Here is a 10708-nt window from a genome sequence, read left to right on the forward strand (position 1 = left end):
GTGTGTGTGTGTGTGTGTGTGTGTGTGTGTGTGTGTGTGTGTGTGTGTGTTGCGGGTGGGGGTGGGGAGAAGGGGGGATCAGGCAGGACTGGGGGCCACCAGGGCTGGACAGGCTTCATTCTCTGGCCACCAGCCACTCTTAGAGGGGCTGAACCCCAGACCTGAGAGACCCCTTCCCAAGGTCAGACACAATGAAGGGTGAGACAGAGCTGCAGGCTTGGGGGTGTCCCAGGGCCCTGAAACGGCTGCAGCATCAGGGGCTGGAAGGCCCCTGGCTGGAGTGTCTCAAACTGAGGCAGACCTGGGCACAAGGGCACCCCAGGGATTAGATCAGAACCCGAGGTGGAGGCATTCCAGGTTGAGGCCGAGGTCCAAAGCCAGACTACTTGTCAATGAGCCCGCCCTCCTTGAGCTTGAAGTAAAAGAACTTCTCCAGGGCGCTGGCGCAGCGGCAGTACTCGCTGTCCGGGGGATTGTACTCGCGGCAGTTAGCGATGACCCGCTGTAGGTCAGCTACAAAGAGCTTCCGGGTCACATAGTAGCGGCTGCGCAGCCTCTCTGTCATGGTCTTCAGGTCTGGGCAGCAGGAGAGAAGGGCACGGTTTTCAGAGGCTGCACGGCCCAGGGAGCCGGAGCAGGTGTGGGAGGAAGGAGTTGGAACGGAGGGTCCTCACCGATGGGGAAGCGGATGACCTCGTAGTAGTCTGGGGCCTCCGACTTCTTCACGGGCTCCATGAAGGGCCAGGCACTGGGATGGGACTGCAGAGGAGAGCCGGGCTGAGGCCAGGCCCACTGTGCCCCCGCCCAGCTCGAGACAGCCACCCCCCACCCTGGGTCAGAAAGCCGCAGCCATTGGCACAGGGACCCCCAGAAGGGAGCCTGGTCTCCCCACCTTGATCTGGGCCAGCAGGTTTTTGAGGGTCGTGTAGAGCTGGTCTGGGTCCTTCAGCTCCTTCCTGGGGCAAGAGAGGCCGAGTCTGAGGCTCCTGGGCCCTCTGCCTCCCCCTCCTTCCTCCCTTCCCTCCACACAACACTCACCCCTTCTCCTTCCCCAGCGGCTTCCAGCCCGTCTCTCCTGCAAAGTGGGGAGTGGGGAGAACACCCCTAAGAATGCCTGTCCACACCCCAAGCAGTACACCCCCTCCCCAGCCAAGACCCCTGCTCACGAATGCCGGGGACGCTCTCCACAGGGATCTGCCTCACACCCTCCTTGAAGCAACTGAGCCCGGGGTAGACCTTTCGGATCTGTGCCTGTTTGCGCTCAATCAGCTTCTTGATGATCTGAGGGAAGGAAGGGTCTGAGGAGCCAACCCAGCTCCAGCAAACACCCTCCCAGGCCACAGTCATGCCCCCCTAATTTCCCCTAAGAGGCAGAGCAAGAACCAAGACCCTGGCCCATCCTTCTTCACGTGCATGCGCACATGCGTGTACACGTGGTACACATCCACACGTGTTCACCCTCAAGTGCACGTTCATGAAAAGCCCCATGGAGACGTGCATGTGTGTGCGAGTACACGCACACACATGCACACACACCTCCTTCTGCTTCTTGATGATGTGGGACAGCTCCGTGTAGGGAATTCGCGGGTTCAGCTCACACTCCATCAGTGTTGCGCCCTCATAGTCCTTAATGTAGCCCAAGTAGCGGCTCTTGGGCACCTTGATGTCCTTGGAGAAGCCCTAAGGCGTGGAGAGTTACAGCCAATCCATCAGCAAGCCTTTTCTAACCTGAATCTGTCCCTGGCATGTTTCCAGGCTGGCTACCCACCCCCCGACTCACCCCCAGAACCTCCCAGCTCCCCCAGCCTGCCCAACTGCCCTAGAGAACCCTATCCTTCCCTGGAGCAGCAGCAGGAGGGAGGAATACAGGCGTGAAGGACTCCCCCGCAGGTGTGGGATGGAACAGGGGAGACGAAGGACTCCTACTCCATCCACATTGGGGATGAGACAGAATGACCCCTGTCCCCAGGAAGTGGGCAAACGGGGTGAGGTGAGGGTCACCTGCTTTTTGAAGTAGCCAATGGCGTACTCGTCGGCATAGGTGAGGAAGTAGAGAATGTTGTGTTTGATGTGATACTCCTTCAGGTGGTTCATCAGGTGAGTCCCATAGCCCTGCAGGGGAAGGGGGCAGGGCTTTTCAGGGGGCAGGGGGCAGGCCTGTGGCTAGAGAGGTCTCAGGGGGGCAGGGAGGGAAGGGCAGGGACAGGAGGGAGCAGACTGGAAAGGAGGTGGGAATAGCCAGGGGATCCAAGTCAGGTAGGAGGAAAGGCGACTGGCAGAGGAAGGGGAGTTTATGGGGAGAAAAGCAAAGGATGCTGGATTTCTAAGAGCTTACTCTGGAACAGGTGTGGTGCTTGGTTCTTTACAGAGTAATCCTCAAGTTAACCCATGAAACAGCTATCGTTACCTTCATTTTACAGAAAAACACCTGAAACTCAGCTATGTTAGGAAATGTGTCCAAGTCAGGTGGCCAGCTATGGCAGGGAGGGCCTGCATCTAAACCCAACCAGGAAGCTGTGGTCCTCAGGCGGCTAGTTCCCAGTCCCTGGGCCTCAGAATTGGAGGAAGGGGGAGGGGGAATCACAAGGGCCCCACTCATCACAATATCTGAACCCCAAAGAGACTGTCTTCCACACACGTCAGGACCAAAGAGGCACCCTGCAGATATGGGTTATGTAAAACAGGACAACCATGGAACTGTCTGGCATCCCAGTGGTTAGGACCCCAAACTTTCACTGCAGAGCGCGCGGGTTTGATCCTGGCAGGGGAACTAAAATCCTGCAAGCTGCACAGTGTGGCCAAAAATAAATAAAGTGGCTGCATCATTTTACAAAGTAAATAAATAAAAACAAAACAGGACAAGGGACTTGCCCAGTGGTCCAGTGGCTAAGACTCCACGCTCCCAATGCAGGGGCCCCGGGTTTGATCCCTGGTCAGGGAACTAGATCCCACACGCCGCAACTAAGAGTTCACATGCCACAACGAAGATCCCACATGCTTCAACTAAGACCCAACACAGCCAAATAAACAATAAATAAATAAATATTTTTTAAAAAGAGTATTAAAAAATAAAAATTAAAAAATAGGGCTTCCCTGATGGTGCAGTGGTTAAGAATCCACCTGCCAATGCAGGAGACACGGGTTCGAGCCCTGGTCTGGGAAGATCCCACATGCCACGGAGCAACTAAGCCCGTGCGCCACAACTACTGAGCCCGTGTGCCACAACTACTGAAGCCCGCACGCCTAGAGCCCGTGCTCCGCAATAAGGGAAGCCACCGCAATGAGAACCCCGCGCACCACAATGCAGAGTAGCCGCCGCTCGCCGCAACCAGAGAAAGCCTGCGCGCAGCAACGAAGACCCAACACAGCCAAAAATAAAATAAGTAAAATAAACTTATAAAAAATAAATAAAAAAATAAAACAGGACAACCCGGGACCTTACTAGTGGGTCTACTGTAACAATTAAAGGACAGAAACCAGGGCTATCACCCAGCACAGGGTGCTGTTATAAAAGTTAACTCCCCAACGTACGTGAACATTCTTGTGATGAAAGAAATACAGGTCCATTTAAAAGTGTTACTGTAAATCTGGAGAGTTCTCATCACAAAGAAAAAGCACTTTTTTCCTATTCCTTTAATTTTGTAACTATATGAGATAACGGATGTTCACTAAACTTACTGTGGTCATCATTTCACGACGTACATAAGTCAAATCATCAGGCTGTACGCCTTAAACTTACACAGCCCTACAAGTCAGTTATATCTCAATAAAACGAGAAGAAAACAAAATAAAAGGGTTACTGATTCTGGCGTGCCATATGTCAACAGGTGTTTCCTTAATGCAGTTATCAAAGTACAACTGCCACCTTGTGGGGGTGTGAAGAACTGTCTGGCCACTAAAAGAAGGGTTGGCGGCAGCTGTGTCACTATTGTGCTGCTCTGACCTCGTCCAGAGCAGAAGCAGGGGGTGGGATGGAGCTGGGACCAGGGGCATGGACTCACCTTGACCTGCTCGTTTGAGGTGACAGCGCAGAAAACAATCTCCGTGAAGCCCTGGGTGGGAAACATGCGGAAGCAGATCCCACCAATGACCCGCCCGTCCTTGATCAAGGCCAGAGTCTTGTGCTTCCTGAGGGGAGAGGGGTCAGGTCACAGGCCCTACCTGTCCCCAAATGCTCCCCAGGAGCCCACAACAACCCCGGAGGCCTGAGCTGTACACGGTGCTGGGAACTAAGGAGCAAGAATCACCCAGGGTTGGAGGAAGAGGCCTGGGGAGCAGTGGGGAGGCCAAGGAGGAGGTGCCCGGGTGTGGTGGCCTCGGGCTGGGCTCTCCTGGGGACATACGGGTCAAAGACGAGTCGGGCGATGTACTCCTTGGGCATGCGTGGCAGCTGGTGGGAGAAGACGTTCTGCAGCCCTACGAGCCACAGCAACACCCGCCGGTTGGCCTTGGGTGTGAGCGAGTTGCCGATGACGTGGAACTCGATGATGCCGCGGCGCTCCTCCAGGCGGGCAGTCTCATCCCGGGCGGCGTTGGCCGACAGCAAGCTCGTCTGGGCACCAGAGGAGGGGTGTTGAGCTGGGGTCTCAGGTGGTGAGCCACCACCCCACCCCCAGCACAACTGGTCCATAAGCTGGGCTGCCCACCTCAGGCCCCAGCATGGCCGCGGGATCCGTGATGGTGAGCATGACCTCATTGACGAGCTCCATGGGGATGTCGCCCATCACACGGAGCCGTTTGGCATCCTCCAGGGTCAGGTTCTCTGGGAGCTTCCTCTTCTCACCTGCTGAGGAAGCTGGCAAAGTCTCCCAGGGACAGCAAGAGGGGCCGGGGGAGGGGTGAGTGAGGGGTAGAGGTCAGGGGTCAAGCACCCACCTGGCATGGGCTCAGCCCCTCCGGAATCCAGGCTCAAGGAGCTGTTGCTGCCCCCAGCCATGGTGGGACTGAAGATGGGGGCGCTGGGAACCACCGCAGCGCTGACTGTAGCTGAGAAAGAGACGAAAAAATCAGGGGATGGAGCTTGAAGGTGCTGGTGTGTCCCTCTAAGGGATCCAGGCTTTCCCACCCCCAGCTGAGCCCTCCTGTACTTCCCCACTGCTGCCAATCGCAGCCCCTCCTCCACTGCAGGGCTAAGGTCAGCCAGGAGGGCCAAGCAGAAAGCCTACTGTGTGTGGCACATACCCGGCCGGGGCACCAGCTGGGTTCCCTCTGAGGGCGGCATGGTGAAGCCCGACTCCCAGATTGGAGAGTTTGCCCCGTAGATCTCCTCCTCCAGCATAGACAGGAATCTGGGGGGAGGGTAGAGTCTGTCCCACAGCTCTGTCCTCCAACCGAGGGAGCAGCCTGGGCCAGACACGGGAAGGCCTGGAGGCTGCCCTCAGGGAACTGGGAGACAGAGACAGCCTCTGCCTTCAGACAAGGAAGAGGCACAGCTTCCTGTCTTCTGGGAGCCCCTCGTTGAAGGTAGGAGGACAGGATGATCCAGAACGGAGACTAGAAGCCCAGTATGCCACGGTGAACAGCATAGGGAGACAGGGTCTGAACCGAAGCTATCCTGTGCTGTGTGCCAGGTGGGGCACCCAGTCACCCTGGGCCTCAGTATCAAAATGTGATTCCACCCTCTCCTGCCACCTCTTACTGCCACCTGGTGGCAAGAGGAGCACATGAGGGCCTGCATTAGTTGGGAAAGGCTTCTTGAACTGGGTGGCTGTAAGCCAGCTTTAAAATGAAGAGATGGTGTGGCAGAACAGAGAAAAATCTTACAGAAAGGGCTAGGACAGGGGTGAAAAACAGTTTCACCTCAAGTGTAAGCTCTTGAGGAGTTCTGTGGTGAGAAAGATTCTGAGCTGCGTCCACACCCCATGGGAAACAGTTAGTCATGACTACCAGAGGCGTGGGCAGTGTTAGCACTCGGGCCATGTACCTGTCATCCCCAGACTAGTACAGGAAAAGGCAAGGAGCTAGCAAATTATATCTGGGCCTTGGGCAAGTCTCCCAGGTAGAGGCCCAGATCCATCCCAGAAGATTCACGGAGTGAGAGGAAGGACCAATCCAGGAAGTCCTCCTGGAAAACAGGGGACCACAGGGAGGATGTGAACGTGGTGCAAGATCCTGACGGGCCAGAATAAGCCTTACTTGGGGAAGTGGGTGAGGATGAGGGTCCTCTTCTCGGGCACCAGCTTGTCCTTCTCCACCCGGAACTTCTCCAGCAGCTGTCGCCGGGTAACGGTGAAGATGGAGCGGAGAAGGCTCCGCCCAAAGACGTGAGTGGTCTCGTACCGGGGAAGGCTATCGCAGCTCTGGGGCACGTGGCAGTAACAGAGCCATCTGCAGAGCGGATGAGGAGCGGGGAGGTGGTAAATGAAAGCCCAGGCTGGGCCTACAAGCCTCCCCCATGCTGTCCCTGGCTGGACCTACCTGGTATAATTGACCTTGTAGGTAGCCACGTCCTCGGCCTGAGACCTCTGCCGAAATTGGGCAGGCGTCTCAAGCTTCCAGTAGTTAAGGCAGAGCAGGAACATCTTCGAGAGCTCGAACATTGTCTGCCGCTCCCGGGGAGCCAGATGACTAAACTTGTACTGCACAAAGTTCAGCACACCCTGAGAAGGGGAGGTAGGTAGGGGACAAAACGGGAGGAGGTGTGGGCAGCCAGCAGGGCCTTCTTATTCAAAAGTAGGTGCTTCCTGAGGGCAGGGGGCTCTCTGCGGCTTTTGCTCTGCAGCTGTCTGTGAGGAGAAATTATACCCCCTCCCACATCCATGCCCACCTGAGGTTAGCCCAAAGCATCCTCCTTTCTCTGAACCTCTCCCCTGTTCTCAGCTTGGGCGGCGGGGTGGGGGGGGGAATGGATAACACAGCCTCCCCACTCCTCCAAGATGCCCCCAATCCTCTTACCACCTGCCTCATCCCACCTGCTCAATATTAGGCTTCTCAAATGGGGGGCTGCCCAGGGACCCCTCCACCACGGGCCGAGTCATCTGCAGGATGCATTTCCGCAGGAGCTGGAAGAAGAGGAGGGAGGAGTAGAGGTCAGTGGAATACAGAGCTGCAGAGCCCCCAGCCTCCCTCCTTCGCCCACGCACACTCACTTGGAAGAAGCTCACCTTGAAGAGGTAGAAATAGACCTGCTTGGTGTCCGTATCCTCCTCCTTGTGAACAGACATGAACAGATTCTCCACGTCCACCACCATCCCCAAGAGTCGGTTAATCTCATCCTCTGACACATTCTCTAGGTGGGACACGTGGTCGGCTGTAAGGATAAATGGCAGTTGGGAAAAAGGAACAGAAAAAATCAACAGGGCTTCCTACTCCTTTTCATCGCCAGCCAAGACACACCCTCAGTCCCTCCAATCAGCGTGACCGGCAACGAGACTGACTGCTCCTATCTGGGTGGCCTCTTGTCTCCTCTGGCTGGCAGATTTCCCTTCTCCTCCCCTGGGGCATACACACTCCCAGACCAATTCCTCTTTAGGAGGCATCTTCGGTCTTTCAGAGATGCAATTATGTGGCATTAAGTCATCCTGTCCAAGTACGACCGGGCACCTCCACCCCCCACCGCCAGCTCCAAGGGCACTACCTGCCTTACCCAAGGGGTGCTCACAGCTGCGGCACAGCTCGCTCAGGTTGGCAGCTGGCTGCTGCAGGTCCATGCGGGGTGCAGTGGGGGGCTTGGGGTTTTTCCAGCCGTTACACTTGCAGGTTTCATTGGCCTGGAGGCAGAAGAATCAGTCAATAACCCTGTAACCCGGGGTGAGAAGCCGTTCCCCAGCCAGAACTTTGCCCCCATTCCCACCCAAGTCCTAGGATGCCCCAAACCCCGCCTCCTCTCACCCCAGGCCCCGCCCCCACCTTGCAAGCCGAGAAGACCCCTAGCTTCTCAAGCTTCTTGGCGCGGGGCAGCCCCCGGACTTGCGCCTTCCTCTGGCTGGCGCGCTGCTGCTGGCTCAGGCCAGGTCGAGCCGGATCACCCCCGCTCCCGGTACCCCCACTTCCTACCCCGGGCCCCCCAGTCCCTGTGCTCCCGGCTGGGGCTGTAGCTGGGGCTGGGGCTGATGCCGGAGTGGGAGCCGGAGTCGGGGCCGAAGCCGGGCTGAGGGTAGGAGTCGGAGTTGGGGCGGGGGCTGGGGACTGAAGAGGACGGGGCTGCGCGGCCGGGGCCGGGGTCGAGGCCTGGGAAGGTTCCGTCATGGCCTCCCCGCAGCGGAGCGCGGCGCAGCGCGGCGCGGCGCTCCCAGCCCTAGGGCCGCATGGGCAACCGGCGTTCAGTGCGCAGGCGTCCATGCCCCGGAGCATGATGGGAACTGTAGTCTTTCACGGTCGCTCCCTTTGCCTCCAGCTTCCAGGCTTTTCTGTCCTGTCTCTTGATGTCGGACGTCTAGACAAGTGAGGCCCGAGCGAGCACCCCAGACTGACTCCTCCTCACTTGTAATCCCTATTGAAGGCTTCCAAGATAGTAAAGATTGCTGCTCTTGGGACAAGGAGAAGTACCCCAGAACACAGGCTTCGGTTTGGGGAATCACCTCCCAAGCCCAAGGGTGAAAATGCAGGCCTGGGGCCTGGAGTCGAGTTGGCTTCTTGCGCATCTCCCTCCTGCCCCCACCCTGGCCCTATCCCACACGTCTCTGGACACAGAGTTGCACCCAGCGTGGCGATTAAATAGCAGCAGTTCTATTTCTTGACCTGTTAAGTGGTTACACGGGTGTGTTCTCTTTGCGCACTTTTCTCTGCGTACATTATACCTCAACAAAAAGCGTTTATTTTATAAGCACTGAGCGCCACAGTAATGGCCGTGGTCAGGTAAAAGGCTCCCAAGGTGGAGATGGAGTAGAGGCAGAGGAGGGCGGAACGGCTCTCCCGCCCACACGGTGGGCACCTCCCACGCAGGGCCCAAGTCTTCATCATTGTGGTCCCAGAGCCCAGCTCTGAGCTGCCACAGTAGGCCCGGGATGGAATGAAGAAACCAGGAAGGCGCCTCCACCTCCCAGTCCCCATGTGTCGCAGGATTGTGCGTGGTCAGAGAACTGCAGGACGTTCCAAGAATGGATGACCCCACGGTCACACTGATGGCTCTGTTCAGGGGACAGTCCTCCTTCCCCCCAGGCCCGATTCTCAGAAGGGCAAGAGCCCGGCGGCTCAATCTCATCTCCGCTCCGTACTGGTGACAGCTCCAGTGTTGGGCTCGAGCGCCACCAGCCTCTTTTGGCCTATCCGGTTGGGTCTCAGCCCCGGCGGCCGGGTCCTCTGACTAAGGTGGGGAAAGGCCCGAGAAAGCGGCCGGATCCGAGATAAAAGCAGCAGCAGGGGGCGCCAGGGCGGATGCCAACCTGACCCATGGAAGTAGGACGTGCACAGCTGACCCCATACTCTGTGGACGCCAACCTTGCCGGAAGCCAAGGGAGCCCCCTGAGCGGGGCGGCGTCGCGCGAGCAGGAGCGGAGCCACGCGGGGCCACGAGGGCCCCCGCTCCCGGCGTCGGGCCCCCGCTCCCGGCGTCCGCCCCCCCGCCCAGCGCCGAGCGCTGCATTCGGAGCCTCGCGCCCTTCAACAGCAGTTGCTCACTCGGATGCAGCGGGTCGATAGCAGTCTCCCCAACGGGAGCCAGTCGGCGTCCCGATGTCCCAGCGTGGCCTTTACTGAACAGAACCAGGTGACCACCCTGCCGGTGCGGCAGCTCGCGGAAGATGCGGCAGCTGTACGGGGTGGCTTCCAGATGAAGATGTATGCCCACGGCTTCACCCCTGAGGAGCTGGTGGTTCAAGTGGACGGCGGATGCCTGATGGTGACTGGCCAGCGGCAACTGGAGGGCTGTGACCCGGATGGGAGCGGCTTCCGCGTGGCGCAGAAGGTGCACCAGCAAATGTCATTACCACCGGACCTGGATCCCGCCGCCATGACCTGCTGCCTGACCCCCTCTGGCCAGCTGTGCGTCCGTGGCCAGTGCCGGGTGCTGCCTTCCCCTGAAGCCCAAACAGGACCCGCCTCGAGACTCAGGAGCCGTGCCTCTAAGAAGGGTTCCAAACCAGCCTGACCCAGTAACCCACCACCGTAGTGAGCAACACAACAGCTTCAGAGTCTGCGGTCATTTCTTGGGGCTGGGGTCAGAGGGGGAGGTAGAACAAAGGTAGAGGGAGGCCAGGTGGAGGGCCCAGAGGGGCAGGATAGGCACCTCAAGGTGGTGGTCCACGATAAATCTGGCCCCCGGGAAGCTGGGGGGAGAGTGGGCAGTGTTGCTTTACTCAGCTCAGCTCACTGCTTGGACCAGCAGGGAGCAGCAGAGGGCCAAAAGGGCCCCAGCATCACTTGACTCCAGAACCAGCAGAGGGCCCCCCAGAGACTAGGGAGCAGACGGCTTGGACCCAGTGGGGGGCTGCCGTCTCGGCCTTATGACGAGTCCAAGGTTCCAGAGGTCGTCGGTGTTCCTTCCTCTTCAGAGAAGAGGGTGAGAGGACCCCATCTCTCACGAGCCTAGTACAGACCAATCAGAAAACCCGAAAGAGGTTGTTTCTGGTGTTCAGAGACCAACTATTTTCAAATACAGACTGCACATACCCCAATATAACCTGGAGGGGCTGGGGGAGAGGCAAATGCAAGGCCCTCAACTTCAACCTTGGTGAGGTTCAGCCCCAGCTCACTCTCACCCCACTCCACCCAGTTAGAGCAGTAACAGCTGGCCTCTTTCTCTTGGTTACCATGACCACCAACATCCCCT

General features: G+C 58.0%; 2 protein-coding genes across 3 annotated transcripts; one reads left to right on the forward strand and one right to left on the reverse strand.

Moving 5' to 3' along the window:
• Nucleotides 1-22: 22 nt before the first annotated feature.
• On the reverse strand, nt 23-8238 carry KAT2A (lysine acetyltransferase 2A). 2 transcript variants are annotated; one of them, XM_029210649.1, is made up of 18 exons: nt 7849-8238; nt 7586-7709; nt 7104-7249; nt 6912-7001; nt 6418-6599; nt 6136-6327; nt 5182-5288; nt 4876-4986; nt 4647-4783; nt 4344-4552; nt 4002-4128; nt 2002-2112; nt 1537-1680; nt 1167-1281; nt 1039-1075; nt 893-956; nt 675-759; nt 23-576 (listed from the first exon to the last, which is right to left on the reverse strand). In XM_029210649.1, the coding sequence occupies exons 1-18, from the start codon at nt 8185-8187 to the stop codon at nt 383-385; spliced, it is 2514 nt and encodes an 837-aa protein (XP_029066482.1). In that variant the 5' UTR covers nt 8188-8238; the 3' UTR covers nt 23-382. The 2 variants fall into 2 exon arrangements, with proteins under 2 accessions (XP_029066482.1, XP_029066481.1); XM_029210648.1 differs by having other exon boundaries at nt 4647-4786.
• A 1306-nt stretch (nt 8239-9544) lies between these two features.
• Nucleotides 9545-10057, forward strand: HSPB9 (heat shock protein family B (small) member 9). The gene has a single exon (XM_029210709.1). It carries the CDS (start codon nt 9563-9565, stop codon nt 10025-10027), a length of 465 nt encoding a protein of 154 aa, XP_029066542.1. The 5' UTR covers nt 9545-9562; the 3' UTR covers nt 10028-10057.
• Nucleotides 10058-10708: the final 651 nt, after the last annotated feature.

Source organism: Monodon monoceros, unplaced genomic scaffold (genome assembly GCF_005190385.1).
Source record: "Monodon monoceros isolate NGI ecotype Baffin Bay Population unplaced genomic scaffold, NGI_Narwhal_1 Super_Scaffold_9, whole genome shotgun sequence".
Taxonomy (NCBI): domain Eukaryota; kingdom Metazoa; phylum Chordata; class Mammalia; order Artiodactyla; family Monodontidae; genus Monodon; species Monodon monoceros.

What these genes read in the sequence shown, in the direction of transcription:
- KAT2A (XM_029210648.1), bottom strand. Translation starts at nt 8,187, where the DNA reads ATGACGGAACCTTCCCAGGCCTCGACCCCGGCCCCGGCCGCGCAGCCC. An exon ending in CCAGCTGGTGCCCCGGCCGG is followed by an intron (nt 4,987 to 5,181) that starts GTATGTGCCACA and finishes TCTCTTTCTCAG; the next exon opens with CTACAGTCAGCGCTGCGGTG. An exon ending in GGAGAGCGTCCCCGGCATTC is followed by an intron (nt 1,076 to 1,166) that starts GTGAGCAGGGGT and finishes CCCACTTTGCAG; the next exon opens with GAGAGACGGGCTGGAAGCCG.
- HSPB9 (XM_029210709.1), top strand. Translation starts at nt 9,563, where the DNA reads ATGCAGCGGGTCGATAGCAGTCTCCCCAACGGGAGCCAGTCGGCGTCC.